The sequence below is a fragment of the Anthonomus grandis genome, chromosome 22, assembly GCF_022605725.1.
Source record: "Anthonomus grandis grandis chromosome 22, icAntGran1.3, whole genome shotgun sequence".
Taxonomy (NCBI): domain Eukaryota; kingdom Metazoa; phylum Arthropoda; class Insecta; order Coleoptera; family Curculionidae; genus Anthonomus; species Anthonomus grandis.
The window spans coordinates 6,933,849-6,952,771 of NC_065567.1; the positions used below are offsets into that span (position 1 = coordinate 6,933,849).

General features: G+C 32.4%; 2 protein-coding genes across 5 annotated transcripts in view; one reads left to right on the forward strand and one right to left on the reverse strand.

The window, feature by feature from the left end:
• Positions 1-949, forward strand: part of LOC126748213 (WD repeat-containing protein 35) — a 70,087-nt gene extending 69,138 nt beyond the window's left edge. For all 4 annotated transcript variants that reach the window (XM_050457290.1, XM_050457293.1, XM_050457291.1 and 1 more), the window contains one exon: positions 249-949. In XM_050457290.1, the coding sequence (XP_050313247.1) occupies positions 249-423 (175 nt within the window). In that variant the 3' untranslated portion in view covers positions 424-949. The remainder of the gene's footprint in view (positions 1-248) is intronic.
• On the reverse strand, positions 943-17,375 carry LOC126748230 (adenylate kinase). Its single transcript, XM_050457320.1, has 3 exons — positions 17,011-17,375; positions 1,609-1,845; positions 943-1,541 (listed from the first exon to the last, which is right to left on the reverse strand). The coding sequence occupies exons 1-3, from the start codon at positions 17,119-17,121 to the stop codon at positions 1,152-1,154; spliced, it is 738 nt and encodes a 245-aa protein (XP_050313277.1). The 5' UTR covers positions 17,122-17,375; the 3' UTR covers positions 943-1,151.
• Between the last annotated feature and the right edge of the window lie 1,548 nt (positions 17,376-18,923).

The window sequence follows — 18,923 nt, forward strand, 5'->3', positions numbered from 1 at the left end:
ATTGTTTCTCAAAACGGTTATTTTTAAAATAATGCCAGTTTAGTAAGTTTTTTTTATTATTGTTACCTGATCCGCCTTGTCGAAGTAATGCAAATATTGCGAAATATTTTAGGAAAAGTAGTTTTACCTAGCAGCCTTAATCAACGGCGAATGCAACTAAACCAATCTTACATTTACGTAGAATTATACCTCTAACTTTTTTAAATACGATATTATTTTTCGATCAATGTTACGAACAATATTTTTAGGAATACATCATGTCCAAACTGCAAAGTTCATTTTCCAACTTGTGTGGCCACAGGTATGTCAATAGTAGGATCTCCTACTTGGTCGTGCAAAGTTTGTAGGCATCCAGCTCTCCAAAGAAAAATGGATATTTTAAATTATTGCCCCTTATGCCATGCCAAGCATGAAAGGCAGTAATACTCGAGTAAATTGAACTATTTGTTTTAATAGTTAATTTTTATGACCATCGCCTTTTCCAATATCCTTTTCAAGGGCACAATAATGAAGAAACAACGGGTTTATTAAAATTTTTTTATATAATTATTTAAAAAAATATATTAGGCTCTCTATTGAGAAAAAAATCAAAGCAGTCAAATTTCAAAACTCTACAAAAAAGGAAAAACCTCTTTTTAAGCCTTAAAAAAAAAGTTTAAGGCTGTTAACTCTCGCTATTAGACTATAAGTCTCAACCCGTTATTTTAACCAAAAATTATATAGATATAGAACTCACAAAAAAAAAACTGGTCTGATATAACTTTGTTAAAGATGTAATCTCAAATGCGCTTCTTGGCAGGCCAGTGCATGCCGTTTTAATTACAAAGTATGGTTTTTCTACTATTGCAGCTTCGAAAAAAACTTTAAAATTAAGTATACGCATTCAATAAAAATTAACGTAGTATAATCGTTTTGACTTGCATAGTAAAATAAAAAAAAATATATTTTATTTCGGCTTTTTATTTAACAATAATCATAGAAAAATACAAGTTGCCAAAAATAATTTTATACAGGTAATTTAATAGAAGTTAACCCCCGCAGCGATAAACCCAAAAACTGAACTTGACTAAGCCAAAGCTATAGAAAATAACAGCAAAACAAATGCCTTAATGAGGAATAATAGGATGAGGAATAAAAGTGCGTTTTTGTGATTATAATCTAGAAGAAATCCTAGATTTTTCTTTTCTGGTGAAAATGTCATCTATATCTTTAAAAACGTCTTTGGCTGCTTGAGATGCATCCACTTTGTAATGAATTCCTCTAATTTGATAGTAATCAACTAAAGGTTTAGTTTGGTTGTGATATGTAACCAATCTTTTCCTCAAAGCTTCAACATTGTCATCAGAGCGTTTAATAAGTGGTTCACCTGTTATATCGTCAGTCATTGCCTTTTTCGGAGGAGCAAACTCTTCGTGATACGACCTACCGCTGGATGGATGAATAAGCCGGCCAGTTATGCGACGGAAGAGAAGATTATCATCTATAGAAAATTCAACCACGGCATCCAATAAAGAATTGCGCTTTTCCAACAAGTCATCCAACTGTAAAACAATTAGTTGATATTTTATGACAATGTTCTATATATTTATACTACCACTTATACCTTACCTTTTCGGCCTGCACAACTGTTCTGGGAAATCCATCGAGCAAAAAGCCATTTTTGCATTCAGGTTTATCCAAATTCTTATCAATCATATTGACAACTAAGTCATCGCTTACGAGTTTGCCCTCATCCATAGTTTTTTTCAATGAGGTGCCCAACTTAGATCCAGAAGAAATTTCGGCACGTAACATATCCCCAGTGGAAAGATGGCATACACAAAATTTGTCTTTTAACCAAGCTGCCTATAAAACGTAGAAGGAATACTTTAGTAATATTTAGATAGAACATAGTAGCAAAAGGTATGAATATCCTAACTTAATGGACACACAAAAAAATTAACAATTTTACTCCCGTATATAAGCTGGAAAACTTATTTTTGTTAATATTTTACGTCGTTTTATTAATGTTGGTTTATACACTTAAAATTTGGTTTATAATCTTTTTCATTTTCATTGTTGACAAGTTTTGAGAAATTATGATAAATGCCCAATATAAAACAAAAATTTTAAATAAATAGGATTAAAACTGGTCTATTATTATATTTTATAGTATCTTAATTTATACTCTGTATAAAGAGAAAAAGAAGTTATAAACAAAATAAATAGTATTTGCAAATTTTACGATGACAAATGTGGAGAATCAACATATTTGTTTTAAATCAAATTATATTAACTGCTCATATACATTTAACAAAAATTGTGAAGGTGAAGAACTTCGATGCTCGAATAAGCAAGATTGATCTTCCTTACAGGTAAGTCGATCAATCTATTAATTATATTATATACAGTGTGGTGACTTTAACTGGAATAAATTCAGGTAAAACTAATCAAAATTTATCTTGCAAAATTCCTGAGACCCGTCGATTTTTGTTTATTTTTATTCACATTTCAAGATAGTTTTTGTATTTTTTCACCTACAGGAGGGGGGGGGGGTCCAAATAAACCCAAACTTTTTTTTTTTCAAATGGAAAGCCACTTTTTTTAAACTCTCATTGAAAAGAGCCCTTCTTTTTGATTAAATTGCCCTATTTACTTTTGTGATTATCTGAAGGAGAAATACGAAAAAAAAACCATTAAATTATTAAAAGTTGGGTTTAATGTATAAGATGCTCAAAATGAGCACCATTTACTGGTTGGCAAAGCCCAAGACGATAATAAAATTCGTTTCTGACATTTTCTAACACTTCTGGAGATATTTGTCGGATTTCTTGCCTAATAAGTTCTTTGAGTTCGTCTAGGTTTCTTGGTTTGCTCATATAAATTTGACTTTTCAAATGCCCCCCACAGAAAAAAATCAAGTGGGGTGAGATCGGGAGAACGTGCCGGCCACTCGATTGCACCCCTTCTACCAATCCGTTTGGAAAATTGTCATCTAAATACTGGCGTACATTACGGGCATAATGTGGGGGAGCACCATCTTGTTGCATCCAGATTCTTTCGTCATACAAATCTGGATCGAACTGACTCGGATATAAGGCACGTAAGTGCGCGATAATCACAACGATAATATAGACACAAATTATATTTTTTAAATAGAATGGTATTTTTGAACTTTTGAATTTTAAATTCGAATATAACATATGCTATACCTAAATCCATTAGTTCAAAAGAGATAAGGGTTTAAAAAACTATACATTATATACGGAAGATTTATGAATATTTAAAGTATAAAAATAGAATTGACATTATCAAGAACTTCTAAATGGTTAACCTATGCTGGAAGTGGCAATTGTTGGATAATGTGCTTATTTATAATAAACAGTTTCTAAGATATTCGGAGTAATGTTTTGACATTCTCTTCTTACTCTCCCTTTTTTTTCATCGATGTTTTTCGGCCTTCTCATATAAACCTTACATTTAAATATCACTAGGGACATTTAAAAAATACTACTTTCCTACAAAAGTGGTGAGGTAGGAAATCGGGGGTTCTTGCTGTCCATTCAATTTGGCCCCTTCCAATTCATTGGTTTTGAAGTTTTGGAGTTATGGCTAAAAATATTATAATATTCTTTAAAAAAAAATTGTCTTCATTTCGACATAACAAATCATTCTAACATTTACCCGGAATGAAAATTTACCTTTAACCCAGATTATTTCTAATAATAGTCTTTATTTATAATAATATGTGATTCTGCAGCAAGACTTAATTAAAATTTTCCTCAATATTAGTGATACCGGCTGAAACAAACTTTTTTCCGGATATTGTGTTTGTGCTTTACGCATTTAGTGATTTTCAGCTGCCTAATATAGTATACCTTTAATGACATTTGCTCATGAAGAACAAACATCCGATTCGTTATCAAGTTTACGCAATAACTTTATGCTATCTTTAACCTCGCCGGATGTTGATCAAATTTAAAAGATAATCAAGATATTTAAATCTGTTATGTCAGGCTAATGCGAACAATTAATATTTATATGTAGATCTTTTCTAAATTTTTTGGTGTAATCTTATTGAGAATCTCTTAAAAATCTCTATATATAAAAAGACTTGTCCTATAGTTATGTAGGCTAACACTAAGAAGGGATTTTTTGAAATTCTATCGGGAAGGGTTGAAACGACCATGTATCATAGCTTCAAAACTATGTACTTTTTTAAAAAACGGTGAAACACGTCATTTTTATTTTATTTTTTTACCTATTTTCCAATTTTTGTTTTTTTTTTTAGAAAAAAAAGATTTAGAAAGTAATGACCGAGAGGTCATTACTTCGCAGAATTCTATACGTCGATCAGGATCATCCTCTGTCAATTGATGAACCATTTGAATTTTATACGGATAAAATTTATGTTTTTAAGTACCCTTTTCACAGTAGCAGAAGATACATCTCACCAACTGTGGAAGTAGATTGTTGCGGATCTCTTACCATATCCACCTGTTTTTCTTCTGGATAGCTGGGACGCCCTGGATTCTTTCTACTGGCAATACTAATCGTCTCGGTAAATTTCTGAATTAACTCGCGAATATGCTTTCGACATACTGACGGCCAGGAAACCGAACATTTAAAATTCTTTCCGTCTCCCGCACATAACGATTTCCACCGTAAATGAAAATAATTTCAATTTTTTCAGCAAGGGGACGTGGATTCTCGATTAAATCAAGGTTCGAATAAAATTGCACTGAACGAAATAGCAAAAATATTCTGCTGTGATAGTCGTGTGCTTTCAAAGCATTAACTTTGGGTGAACTTGTATGGATCTATTTTATGATTGCCTAATATTTTTTTAAACTGAATAATAAAACAAACCTAAATCATCCTTAGCACATCTAATTGAAGCTTGTGGATATGCAGTAAAATATGCCAATAAATTCTTAATATTATCTTCTTCATTGGTAACGGCTTTGGTTTTTTTTTTAATTCAGGTTTTAATTTAGAGCCATAATTAACAAAATTATTTTGTAACCTTAACTTTCGTCCATAAATCAATCAATGGATCGGTGATGGCAGATCTGGATACATTTCGTTAAATGTTCTTGCTATTATGTGATCATATTATCCATGGAAAATAAATAGCCTCATCAAAACCTCGTTTGAGTAGTTAATATCTTCCGTGAGTTAGTTATTTTGTTGGGTATTACGTCACTTATAGTAAAAATCAATTTAGAAAATACTATCTCATATGCTCAAATATTGAAAAGAAGAAGAAAATAGACTTATTCCCGTATTTAAAAGAAATATGAACAAATCTTTAACGATACCTTTCGTTATGTTTAATTTAATGTAATACTTGATAATATAATTTAATTTTTGAGCGGATGAGATAGTATTTTCTCTATATGAAATTGTCACAACAATACACATCTTACTTAATATCTTCCCTTCTAGACTTTTTAATTAAGTTGACAAAGCACAATGTTAATATTTTTACTTAATATGTCACTTTTTCGCCAGTTTAGTAAATGAAAGATATTAATTTAATTTTCGACGACCCTGTATAATGCTGAGTAAACCAGGCTATGTAGTTATCTAGCTAGGAAGTTAGTCAAGATGACCTCTTGAAGTGATGTTTAAAATTTGAGCTTTTTAGAAACCCAAATAGCTGAAAAATAAACAATTAGTAATTCCTTGATTTTTAACCAAACGCACGCAAAATTACTTTTTTTTGTCGAAAACCACTAAGGATGGGTATAGGGAAGTATGATTAAAAAAGACTCAAAACTCTTGAGTTTATGTCAATAAAAATTCATCACACTATTTATTTAATGTAATACTTCTAATATTCATACTTTTAGATTTTCGAGATTCTACAAGTTCAAGTAAATAGCACTTCATAAATTTAAAAATTGACTTTTACTTGGTAAAACCATTCGTGGTTTTGCTTAATTTCTTCGTTTTCTACACTTCCTTAAGAAGGAGGTTTCTGGCACTAAATAGCCATTTTATTTCCACTGTGCCCTTTTCTCCAATAAGACATCTTCTGGCAAATATGGAAAGCTCTAATAGACTACAAGGCAATATATTTCGATCGATATATATCGATACAAATTGTTTTAAAATTAGATGCAGTAAGGCGCTTCTAAGTACCACAAAATCCGAGTTATGTTATTCCCTGCATTTTTTTTGTTATTTTAATTTCTTATATATTTTTTTAAGGTCCTCTAAAATGTTTTCACTTTTCCTTCTAAGCCCACCCGGTGACGAATCGGTCGGACGGAACGGGTTGTGACACCAATCACCACAGCTCGAGTCAAGTGCTATAATTTCTTCGACGCTATAAAGTTTTAAGTATTTTGCACTATATACAGAGTTTGATGATCGATGAAACGTGAGCACATTTATTTCACTTAAGTTTTCATTAAACAAAAATCACAAATTATTTTTGCTCGAAAACGATACAAGGCCATTATGAAAAAACCTTATAGAAAATGTTATATACAGGGCATTCCATTTCAAAAATCAAAGTTGCTAACGTTTTGATAGACGCAAAAACGTCGCAATTCTGGAAACATTTTAGATAATAAAGTGTTCTTGATTAAACCACGATAAAAACCGAATTTTCAGAAAAATTCAATACCCTTCCATTTATATCTAAGGTAATATCGGTCATTAATCACCATTAATAATCATTAATATTTTAGATAATAAAATTGCTAACGTTTTGATCGACGCAGAAGCGTCGCAATTCTGGAAATATTTTAGATAATAAAGTCTAGTTTATTAAACCACGAAAAAACTCGAATTTTCAGAAAAAATCAATAAAATTTCATTTATATCTAACGTAATATCGGTCATTAATCACCCTGTATATAAACGCGTGTAAGTGCGTCACTAAAAAATTAAGCTACCAGGGAACTGTGTACCAATCCCTTATCAATAGGCATTGTTCAAATAAGAAAAAATATTGTATACTATAGCGTGTAATTTTTATATAAGTATATTCTCTTTTTTTGCACCTGGACGTTTTCTTTTTGCATTCAACCTAAGTACGGGTATACACGATTTCAACAGTCAAGCAGAAACGCTCCAATGCCGCATTCGTACGACAGCACATAGGTTTAAATAGAAGACGATACTCGAATGTGTTAGCACCGCATCGACGGAAGAGAAACGCAGCTTGCTGCGGTAGCAACGGCCTGGCCAAGACACGTACTTAAATGTATGACGTTACACATTCCGGTTGTAACGTGCGTTTTCACGAATTTTCACATAAATGATTACATTAAATATCTTGTTTTAACGCAGTTAACAATTCGCCAAATAATTTTTTAAACATTCGGGAATAATTAACTAACCTATCATTATACTGCCGAATATTTGTATAAAATTTGCCGATTTTTTTTCCAGACTCTCTTCTGCTTCAAGACCACAAATAATTTCTAGCAATGAAGACATTATCTCTCCATGAAAGTCTCGATGCAAATAAATTTTTTAAAATTTTCTTGATGCATATCCGTTTATAACGCAGTGTGTATCGCGTATACTCCGTGCATTTCTGGGGGACCATTGAAACCAGATCGTGTATACCTCCACTTAGACGTGTTTTTGTTCTTTTTCTATAATAATCATCCATATTTAACGTCTCTTCAAAACATTTTAGATCAATAACTAAGATTGTGTTGGAGAGCGAAAAACACGGAATTTTATAATAAATCCCCTAGAATATAACATTTGCCGTTTTAAGAACGCCTCTGCTATAACTCGTTTGGCGTATTTTATCAATGCAGTGATACATTGGCTTACAAAGAACAATTTACCACATGATGCAATAGTAAGCAAATGTTTTTTTTTGTCATAAAAACGCTTTCTGAAGCCACTGTAAATACTTCAAACGTGGCTCTTATGAGGCGGGTGGGAGAAAAATGTTTTACTTCATTATCAATAAATTATAGTCAATAAATAATTCAAACTAATGATGTGCTTCTACAAAAAGCTTTATAAGCCTTTATGCTTTGAATTTATTATTTTAGACTAAACCGTTTAATTATCGGATTTTAAGTAAAATAGTTTATTGTGTCATTGTTTAAAAATTGCAATCGATCATCTATTGTACAGAATAATCGAACTGTTTTATTATATTACATGAAATTAATTAAAATTAAATGTTAACTACGGATCATATAAGAAAAAACATTAAAAAGTGGTCTGACTAATACAAACCACTATTTGTAAAAGTTGTCAAATATTGATTAAAAAAATAAATAAAGGTTACGCAAAAACTTCCTCAAAGTCAGGTCTCATAAAGGGATAGTCAGAATAAGATGCTAATTCTTAACGCTTTTTAAGACGTTTACATAAACGTGAATTGTAAACTTTTTAACTTATGAGCTATAGTGATGGAGTTTTAATAAGAAGTATTTTTTATTATAACTTTAATAAATAGGCATTTTTATGAAATTTCGTACATGCTTTTTAAAGTACCAATAACAAGTTTCAACCTATTGGAAATAAAAGGTGTCTGTACGGAGTGTAAATCTTATATTTTCCAACAATAATTTAAAGTTTTATTTTATTAAAATGGAATAACGGATGGTAAAACGGAAAGAAACTAAAATAAATGGGACTCAAAATTTTTTTTTCAAATACCAGTAATTTTGTGGATAGTTATAGAAGTTAGAGCCATGCGGTTTAAAATGTGCTACTTTTTTTATGAAATGAAATATGCCATTTTCAAATTTTGGAATCCCCCTTGTATATCCGTTATTATTTAACATATAAAAAAAGTAAAAAATTGTTTTAATAGATGTTTTTGCATAGAACACTATTATGTTATCTATTTTATTCTAATAAATAAAAAAACTTATGTTTTTTTTTTAAATTAAACACTGTATATTTATTAATAGAAAAATCCGTTTTGTGTTTATTTTCAAAAAAATAAGAGACAATTTTCGTAAAATAATTACGTATTATTTTAATTTTAATAGCACGCCATGCCCATGCATCTCTATGGAAGCAATGCCATTATTCTTAAGAAGGCACACAAATCAGACAGATTCTTATAGAACTGTCAATTTTGAAAAAACCCATATTGATTTTTATATTTTTGATTTATTAAAAAAAAATTGTATCCGAATATTTCATAAAAATTTCTCGGCCGTTGATGTTCAAGAGTAATTTGAGGATTTTCTTGGTCAATATCTGCTATTATGTCTATTAAAGATTCCATCTGATGAAAAATAGGCTTTATGGCTCCATTTTAAAAATCGGCCAAAGTTATTGTTCAATTGTGTCTGGGCAATATACCAATTACAAATAACGAAGCGACGCGACGTTCAGCGGACTCAGGTTGAAACTGTTGAACACTTTCTTCCTTGTAAGGATGAAATTTGTGCGATTGTAGAATTAAATGGGCCTTGCTTTTCTTAACCCGGACTTCACACTCAATGACTCTACAAGATGTAGATGGATTTTATTCAGTCGATTCTCTTTTTGATAATTTTTTTGTCTTGTTTTCGAAAATTGTCTTTAGTTTTAAAAAGTTTTCGGGAAAAGATTGTCTTCTCTCGGGTTACCTATAAAAAATAATGCAATCAATAAAAAAATCAATGTGTCAAATAATAACGAAGATACAAGGGAGGTCCCAAAATCTAACATTTTGAAAATCACTTTGTAGATTAAAAAGTATGACAGCTATCTTGACAACGACATATTTCGTTTCAAAAAAAAAGTAGCACAGTAATGGGAAAATCTCCTATAGCAACCGAGATAACCTATAAAAGTGCCCAAATTTGGACACCCTTCACACGTTGTAAAGACGCCCTTGGTGAATTGTAAGGCAGTGAGCAGCCAAAGGGGCTGTTATGCACATAGGTAGAGTTACCAGAGGCCACTAGCTTTGGAAAACCTCTGTCGCTGGGTAAAGTGTAGGTGTTACCCAGATATTTTGACTTGCGCGCGTGAGTGGTCATCGCTCCCCGTTAACGCGGTCTATAGTTTCATTCTCTTCCCAACACATTCCGGGCTTCCCCAATACCTATGGTGACGCCACTGATTAAAACCTGAAAAAATCTTCACAACATCACAAAGATGCTTTACAGGGCATGTACCAAATTTCATAAAAATATCTAAGAAGTTAGGTTAATTAGGTTTATTTGAACGTTTATTCTTAAAATCACCTCTATGTTAATCCTTAAGAATCCTCTTCTTAAGGATTAACATCTTATTCTGTGTGGTACTTGTTTACTATTGTGGTACTCAAAACATCATGAAGGTTTTTTTTATACATTTTTTGATCTTATGAAATTTAGTTCAATTATTGCAGAAAATTACAGTCTAAATAGGAAACTCTACAACTGTTGATCATTTATAACATATACAAGATATAAACTTCCGCGGAGCTGGCCCTACACCACCTCGTGAGAAAAGTGGTGTAAGGTGCTCTAGGAAATGAAAAGACCTGTCTGGTTGAGTTCCTAGATATTGAAGAGACGTTTGACAACTCTCCTTCCGACGTGATCTGTCAAGCGAGTGCTCGACAGAGTGAAAATCGTGGCTCGGAACTATTTCTGGTGAGTTAGATAGAGGCCACGCTTTCGCAGCACCTGAGGTCTCCTTCACTGGATTTATTCATCTATTATCTCCCTCTTCTCACATACGGACCTATCCTTTGCTGGCCATGCGCGGATAAAGCAAGAATTCCAACTCAACTGGATAGAGTCGAACCCCTTGCATGCCTAACGGGATCCATGCGAACGGCCCCAACTCGAGCGCTTAAGACTATTAAGCTCTCAAAGACCTTAGGAATACTCAAGATGCTGATGGGTGTGTAGTTGTTGACTTAAGACCTCACTGGCTTTTAATATGGGCGTAATAAAGCTTGATTTCCTATAAGCTGGAAAAGTTCCAGTTTTTAAGGACAAGTTAAAAATAATGTAGAGAGGTCTAGAAAATAGGCAGCTACAATTTTTAATAAGAACTGGAGGAAGGCCGTCAGGACCAGGTCCCTTGTTCACATCCAGAGCAGATAACCTTTCATAGATTAATGAGACAGATATATTAAGCTATGAAAGGCTGATGTCTCCAAAAGGCAGAGTCCCACAACATATAGTCTTTGTTGCTGTATATTTTTGAAAAATAATCTGCAAACAAGTTAACAATATCCTCTCCTGAAGCAGACCTTATGTCACCATAGTGCATCACTGATAGTATACGCTGTTTTTCTTTTTTGTTATTTACAAACTTCCAAAAATTATTCACGTTCTGCCTAAAAGACGATTCTGTCAAAGCTATATAATTTTGATAACATTCTTTTTTCAGTAATTTGCACTATGATCTCAAAACAGAAAACCTATTATAGTCCGAATAAAGATCTGAGCCAATATATTCTTTGTGTATTTTCTTTTTCTCTATGATTTTTTCTCCTTAAGCTCTTGGGAAAACCAAAAAGGAAACTTTTTAGCTGAAAATTTTTTCAAATGAACAAAAACATCAACTGTTACATAAACAATATAAAATATACTGATCATATCACTAAGAAATTTGTTTTTAAACAATAGGTCCCACTCAAACTGGGACAAAAAATCCGTCATAGCCTGCATGTCCGCTGATTTGAAGTCTCTGTAGAAACTATCGCTCTTCAGTCCAGAGTTATTAATATGTGTTGACTCACATAGAATGGAGAAGAAAAGTGGTGGATGGTAGGCGTCTAATGGTAATAGTGTATTTTCTGCCTGTGGTATCGAGATTTCTTTATCCTGAGAGAACACTAGGTACAAATAGTTGTTGTTAATATTGCTGATAGAGTTTATCTAGTATAGTTTATAATAGGAGCACAGGTGAGATAAAGACTGAGTGGATTCAATTCCATTTTGTGAACTACCAATCAAAGGAGTTGCTGTCGACGCCAAATCATCTTTAATCCATAGACTGTAAGGAAGATTAAAGTCTCCCAAGACCCAAAGCTTATGGTTCTTGTATATCTGAGTAAGCTTTTCCAAGTTCTCTCCAAATTTTACATCGTTTTTCGAACTGCTTTTAGGACTCCGCCTCCTCTAGTGAGTGTCCTGGTGCTAGAGATAGATTGATAATTGTTAGAGGTTAAACGAGGAGGCAACATAGTTGGACCAAATAATCGTTCTCCAACAATGCCGGCCCACATATTGACCGAGAACCTATGTTCTTATTCGCTTAAATGAATACCATGTGGGTTTTTGTCAGCCCACAAATGGTTATTTTTAGAATTAAAAATGCCTTCCTTCGTAAATATAGCTTTCTTAGTAAAAAGGTCATATTTTGCAATTTGAGGTACTTCTGTACACCGGTCAAGAAAATTTTATTTTATAGGCAAAAATTTATGCGGGGCATAAAATCATTTTGTCCCAATGATTGTACTTTTCGCAGGTGGTAGGGCCGAAGAAGCTGTTCATGAACAACGTTTCATACTCTAACATAATTTACACTATCGGACAAAAGTAGAGAAACTTTTTAAATTTGCGTTTTATTTGAATACTTCAAAACTAATGCAGTTCTACACATAATGAAAATCAACAATAAGTGTTAAGACTTAATTTGTATAAAGTAAAATAAATTGTAAAAGAAAATCCTAAGATTTAATTTAATTAAACAAAATATTTATGAGACAAAAGTAGAGAAACTAAATTTTATTCCAAAAGTACAAGTTATTTCTTATTTCTATCTTAGAAAAATTAATAGTAAGTAGAGTATCCCTTATTGGCAATCACCTCGCGGCATCGATTTGGCATGGATTCCAACAGTTTCATAATGGTTTCCTCTCCAATATAATTCCAGGAATCTTGTAAAACTTTTATAAGATCATTTTTATTACTGATCTGATGTTGCCTTACACGCCGGTCTAGTTCCTCCCAGAGGTTTTCAATCGGGTTAAGATCGGGACTTTGCGCAGGAAAGTCCATAACCCTAATATTTTCCGATAAAAACCAATCTTTGACAACCTTTGATTTATGTTTGGGGTCGTTATCTTGTAGGAATATCCAAGTCAAAGGTAAATTATCCTCAGCAAAGGGTAGCATTACATTTTGTAGGATGTCTAAATACACAAATCGATCCATGATACCCTCAATGATGTGTAATGGTCCTGTACCGAACCCAGAGAAGCAACCCCATACCATGCAGGAGCCACCACCATGCTTTACCGTAGGCTGTGTATATCTTGGATCGAATCTTTTGCCTTGTGGTCGATGTACCCATGAGATTCCATCGGACCCAAACAAATTGAACTTACTTTCATCAGTAAAAAGAACTTTTTTCCAGTCGTTGGTTGTCCAATGCAAATATTTTTGTGCAAAGTTGAGTCGGGCCTTCTGATTCTTCTTGCTAATAAACGGCTTTTTAGCGGCTCTTCTACTAAATAATCCTCCTTCCCTCAGTCGTCTTTGTATGGTCTTAGTACTAACATTAACACCAGGTAATTCACTTAAAATTTTATTTGCTGATTTGTGAGGATCAGACTGGGCAATTCTTTTTATCATCATTTCCATGTGTTTGGTTGTTTTTCTTGGGCGGCCACTTTTTTTAATGCTTTTTGTTGAATTTCGTGTTTTAAAATTAGAAATTGTCTTGCTAACAACGGACTTATGCAAATTAAGCGTTTTACTAATGTCCACTTGTCGTATACCACTCTTGTGTGCATCAACTATTTTTCTACGAAAGTCTTCAGACAAATATCTTCCGCGAGGCATGTTGATTAAAAAAACTATGCAAAACTATCAACAGAACTCACGTAAAGCGAACTAAATACTAAATTTGGACGATTGATATTTAGGTTTCTCTACTTATGTCCATCCGAAAATATTTGAATTCTTTTATTGTAAATAAACAACTGATAGGCTGAGGCATGTAAAATGCGGTAAAAAAACGCAGTTGTTGAGAACTACAATATTTGTAGTAAATATTTAATTTAAATACATGGTTTCCGTAAATCAAAGAATTTTTAGAAGTTTCTCTACTTTTGTCCGATAGTGTACATCCATGGCATCAGCTAATGTTTGAGTACTTACATGGGTTATCTTCAAATCGTTAAAAAACTTTTTCCTTGAAACCCGGGGTCCGGATATTCGTTTGCGCACCATTATCTGGCCGTTTTATTTTGACGGAGCCAGTCTCCCTCAGCCGTTGATTGACCCTTTCAAAAAGTGTGTGAGGTAGATCTCACCTTTGGGGAAACCACTCTTCATATAATTGAGAAGCAACTCTACCATTGCATTGAACTTCCCCATATATTAATAGCATATCAGCATATTCATCAAAAGTATAACCTTCCATTGCTTAACCATGATAAAAAGGGAAGTAATACTGTGTAGAATCGGTTACTGACAATGACAAATTATAACAATGAATGTTAAGCCATTTGCCAAAAAGAGATAGTAATAGGATGCATCCTAAAATATAAATCTTTTTATGGGTTGTGGGTGGTTTCTACTCTAGGACTGTATTAATAAAATTTAATTAAATCTATTTATGGGTGATTCTATTAAATTTTAAACATGAAATTTTAAAAATTACTTGGTTTGTGAATCATGATCAACTCTCAGAACATCCTATATATGTTCATTAGAGTAAGCTAGTTTTAGATATGGATTTAGCATTTGTATTAAGGTTTACTATTTATATGAATGAATGAACTTTATTTTGCAAAAAATACAACAATTGTACAATATAGCTGAGACAAAATCATACAATTCAGTTTAAACATTGTCAATGATAAGAAAAAATAACCTAATAACTAATAACCTAAAATAACAAAAATAAAAAGTAACATTATTAGATTTAAAAACAAAAAATACACACACATAATACACATCTTAAACACATTCAACTTATAAAATCTAAATTATAAAACTCACTATAAAAGCCTATATTCCACAATTAAGAAGTAAACAACCTTTTAAAAAGAAGAAATCCACTTTTTACACAAGTAATAGTTGCAGGTAGTGTACCCCATTTAAACTCTCAGCACTCATGCGTCCCATAGGGACTTATTTGATGCAACAGCACTTTAATTGTAAATTTAAACTTGTTAGATGTTAGGGCCTGTATCTTTTCTGCAAGACAATTAAACAACTTGATCAATAAGACTTAAAAGTTTTTTTGGGTTAAAGATAGTCTATGTTGTGGTAATAAGTGAATTGATTAATGCATCAAGGCCATTAATCTCTCTCTAGCATGCATAACAGCCTGTTGAATGTATATTGGGATACAGGGAGGGGTATTATTTTTAGTTTCATTCATTTTTTAAATTGGAGTTTATATTTTTGAAATAAGTACTTATGTAAATAAAAATAAACCAAGTTTAATGCATGCAAGCAAATAGATCTGTCCAAGTATATAATACTCATAGCCAAGACCTTTTATTGCCAGATGTTCACCAAATAGAATTTTATCAGAAAAATATGATTTACAATGCTTGTAAGATTAATGCTGCAATAACAAATGCTCCAAATATATTTATTTTTAAGAAAAGGCTCAAAAATTTCCTGGTCTAGAAAAGCTTCTCTACTCTCTTGATGAGTTTTTTAACTAAAATTTTCAGCAGCAAATGTTTGTATTGGTGGGTAATTTTCTGGAACTAGATAATTAGTTGTGGTTATGACTTTTCATTAGTTAGAGAACTTTATGTAGGTATATGTGTTTTGTCCTGAGGAAATAAATGATATTATTATTATTATAATTATAAGATTCCATACATTATAAGGTTTTCAAACATTCCCATATATTCAATTCTTCCCTTGATTCTTCCAATACCTGCATTAGTAACCTGCATTATTCTTTTGAGCATATAGCTTATGGCCAGGTTGTGACATAAGCTGTTAATGTGACGATTAAAAGAAAGTACTTTGTCCAGTATTACATCCAAGAATTAAGTTTCCAAAAGATATGTTACAGGCCTTAGAATGGTTACCAGTCAGAGAGCATCTTCTACTCAATACACAGACATTTGTCCATAAGATTAAAATTGGTCATGCTCCACAGTATCTGTCGAGTAAAGTCACATTTTCTGCAGAAATACATGATCATAACATGCGATTGAGAAGTAATTATTATATACTTAGAGTTTCTCAAGAATGTGCTCAAAATTCATTATTTTTTAATGGTCTAAATGAATACAATATGTTGCCAATAAAAATCAACACAATCGAAAGTATAAAGTTTTTTAAAAGGGCTTGTAAACATCATTTAATCATAAATTTAGTATAATAAACCACTTATTTCTAAAAAAATTTCATGTTTTGTCTGGTTTGTGTCTTGTTTTTTGTTTGTATAATATACATATGTTTGTGGTAATTGTATAGTGTTTGTTAGTTATTCAATTATTTTTAAAAAATGTAATATGGTAATTATTAAGTAACCTTGTTGTATAACCTGTATTAGTTTTTGACTAAAATAAATGATATATATTTGCCTAATATCTCTAGATTGTTTTTTTAAGCTGAATTCAATATTTACAGTCTTATTTAAATTTAGAGTAAGAGAATATCAGACAAAACCAGTTTCCTGCTAAAATGCTTCGCTGAAAGTTATAATAAGTTGCGTCATTGGCAAAATGGGTCCATTTTCCATTATTTATTCTGAGACAAAAATCATTTGAGTATAGGATAAATAAAGGACATCCAAGTATTGACCCTTGGGGTACACCTGATGAAATAGTATGTAATGAGAATTTTTTGCCATTAACTTCAGTAAGTTGTCACCTCAAAGATAAATTGGAATTTAAAAATGCCCTTGGAACCCTTCTAACTCCATAGTGCTCAATTTTTGTAGCAATGTCTTATTATATTTCAAAGTAAAAAAAATTTAATTATCTTGAAATGGAGCACAGAATGGACATCTCATTTGCGAGTGAAAATAGTAAAACAGCATTTACTTTTAGCCACAAAGGAGTATACCCTTTTTGGCTAAAAGTAATTCCATCTCCAAAAAGTTTTCAAATATTTTTTTATTAGAAAGTGGTTTAAAAATACACTGTTCACATATAATTTCTGTTAACTCACTTACCATAGTGCCTTTTCCTGATCCAGGTGGCCCCAAAAGTACAGCTCTAACCCCATTCTTCTCATTTGATGTACCCTTTTCTATAACTTCTTTTTGTGAGGCTAAGGCTGGCATGTTTGATGGATAGTTCTGGTTAAAATACTACTAGACTATAGGTATGTTTTCTGTAAATTCTGTGCCACTTCAAAATAAAAGGATTTCTATGAAGCTGTCAACGCTGTTACTTTAGATTTTATACCACACTACACAGTACACGGCAATATGTAGTAAATAGGTGTTATGTAAAAAACCTATCTTATGAAATTGATTGACAATTCATAGAAAACATACTTATAAAGGCGGGTTTCCTTGTTAACGAGGACATTTTTGTGGCCTGAAGCGCCCACTATTAAAAGAAGTATAAACTCGAACTAATTTTGACATTTACAAGACGAAATTAAATTGGCGACGCATTTGACCAATCAGGTTTGAGAGAAAGCCTGGTCAAATCCGATGCCAAATTTGAATTTAATTAATCGCTGGAAATTTGAATTCTAAGATGGCGTAAATTTAAGCAGTACTAAACCGCACAGCCTGTGTGGGTTCCACTCTATTAAAACGGATAAGATATTATTGTTGTTTTTTCAAACACACTTTGTAACCTGTCAATTTCATTCTTTTGGAAAGCAAAAGAATTGAAAAATATTTGAACCAATTTTATACTTTTTATACAACGAAAATATTTTTTAATCTCGCATGGATGTCATATGCAAACAAATATTTATATCATTCATTTATACTGAAGTTATAAAAATAAACATCTATTTGAACTATTTGATTTTATGTAAACAGAAATATAATAAATGATCCTGAAAATAAAAATACGAGATATAGTAGTAGTAGTAGTAGTAAGGGTGGGGGAGCTAGAGCTCGACAAGTAAGCCTGAACAGACCCTTTTCGCCAACCCCAGAATTACCCCTACGCCTCCACTCCCAATGCGCGGTCTTCACTGAGTCGGTCCGTCCTTTTTATAAAGACTTGCACGTTATCCCAGTCCAGATTTTCCTGTTGGAGTGTCGTTGCTGCGAAAGTTTTCCTTCTCAGGCGACTCCACCTATCACAGATACCTAGTATGTGGTATGAAGTTTCCTCCCCTGTACCGCAATTCGGACAGAGTGGGATTTCTCTTATACCAAGAAGGTGTAGATGCCTGTTTAGACTGTTGTGCCCGGTCAGGATTCCCACCAAGTCTTTGATACTTTGCCGGGTCTTTGTTAGCAGTCGACTTGCTTTAGAGCCGTCATAGTCTGAAATCATTTCCTTGGCCTGTCTACATCCTTCAGTCCTTCTCTAATTCTTCCTTGTTTTTTCCTAGGCCCAATTATAAAGTGCCTGGGAGATTTGTTTTTTGCTAAGACCGAGACAAGGTTCGGGGCCTATGAAGGGGTTAACGGAACCTTGTCTTGCTAGTTTAATATAATACGAGATATAAGAAATTAATCATCAAATAGACTCTCTAAGGTAATTTTAACTCAAGAACCTTCAGCGTGAAGAAGTATTTTTTTGAGCGTCGAAATGGTAAAATGTTTCGATATATGAACGTCACTGGAGTTTGATAATATCTTTGCAGAATTGCTGACCCACAGAAGATATATCGATCTCATTCAAACTTTTATAAAAAAAAAAATTAAGGGAAAAAATCTAAAAAAAAATAAGAAAATTGCATTCTTTCAGATTTACCCGTTTAACATTAATAGTGTGAAAAAAATAAAAAAGTTATTTAGATTATATAAAACTCTATTTTTTATGAATATAAGGACGTATCAAACTTAACAATATTATTTATATAGGTTAACTAATAATCATTCGGAAATACCTATTTTTTCTATTCTTGCATATTTTTTGCCTTAATAGTTTTTTAGCGCTGCTTGCGGTC

What these genes read in the sequence shown, in the direction of transcription:
- LOC126748230 (XM_050457320.1), bottom strand. Translation starts at nt 17,121, where the DNA reads ATGCCAGCCTTAGCCTCACAAAAAGAAGTTATAGAAAAGGGTACATCA. An exon ending in GATCAGGAAAAGGCACTATG is followed by an intron (nt 1,846 to 17,010) that starts GTAAGTGAGTTA and finishes TACGTTTTATAG; the next exon opens with GCAGCTTGGTTAAAAGACAA. An exon ending in CAGTTGTGCAGGCCGAAAAG is followed by an intron (nt 1,542 to 1,608) that starts GTAAGGTATAAG and finishes ATTGTTTTACAG; the next exon opens with TTGGATGACTTGTTGGAAAA.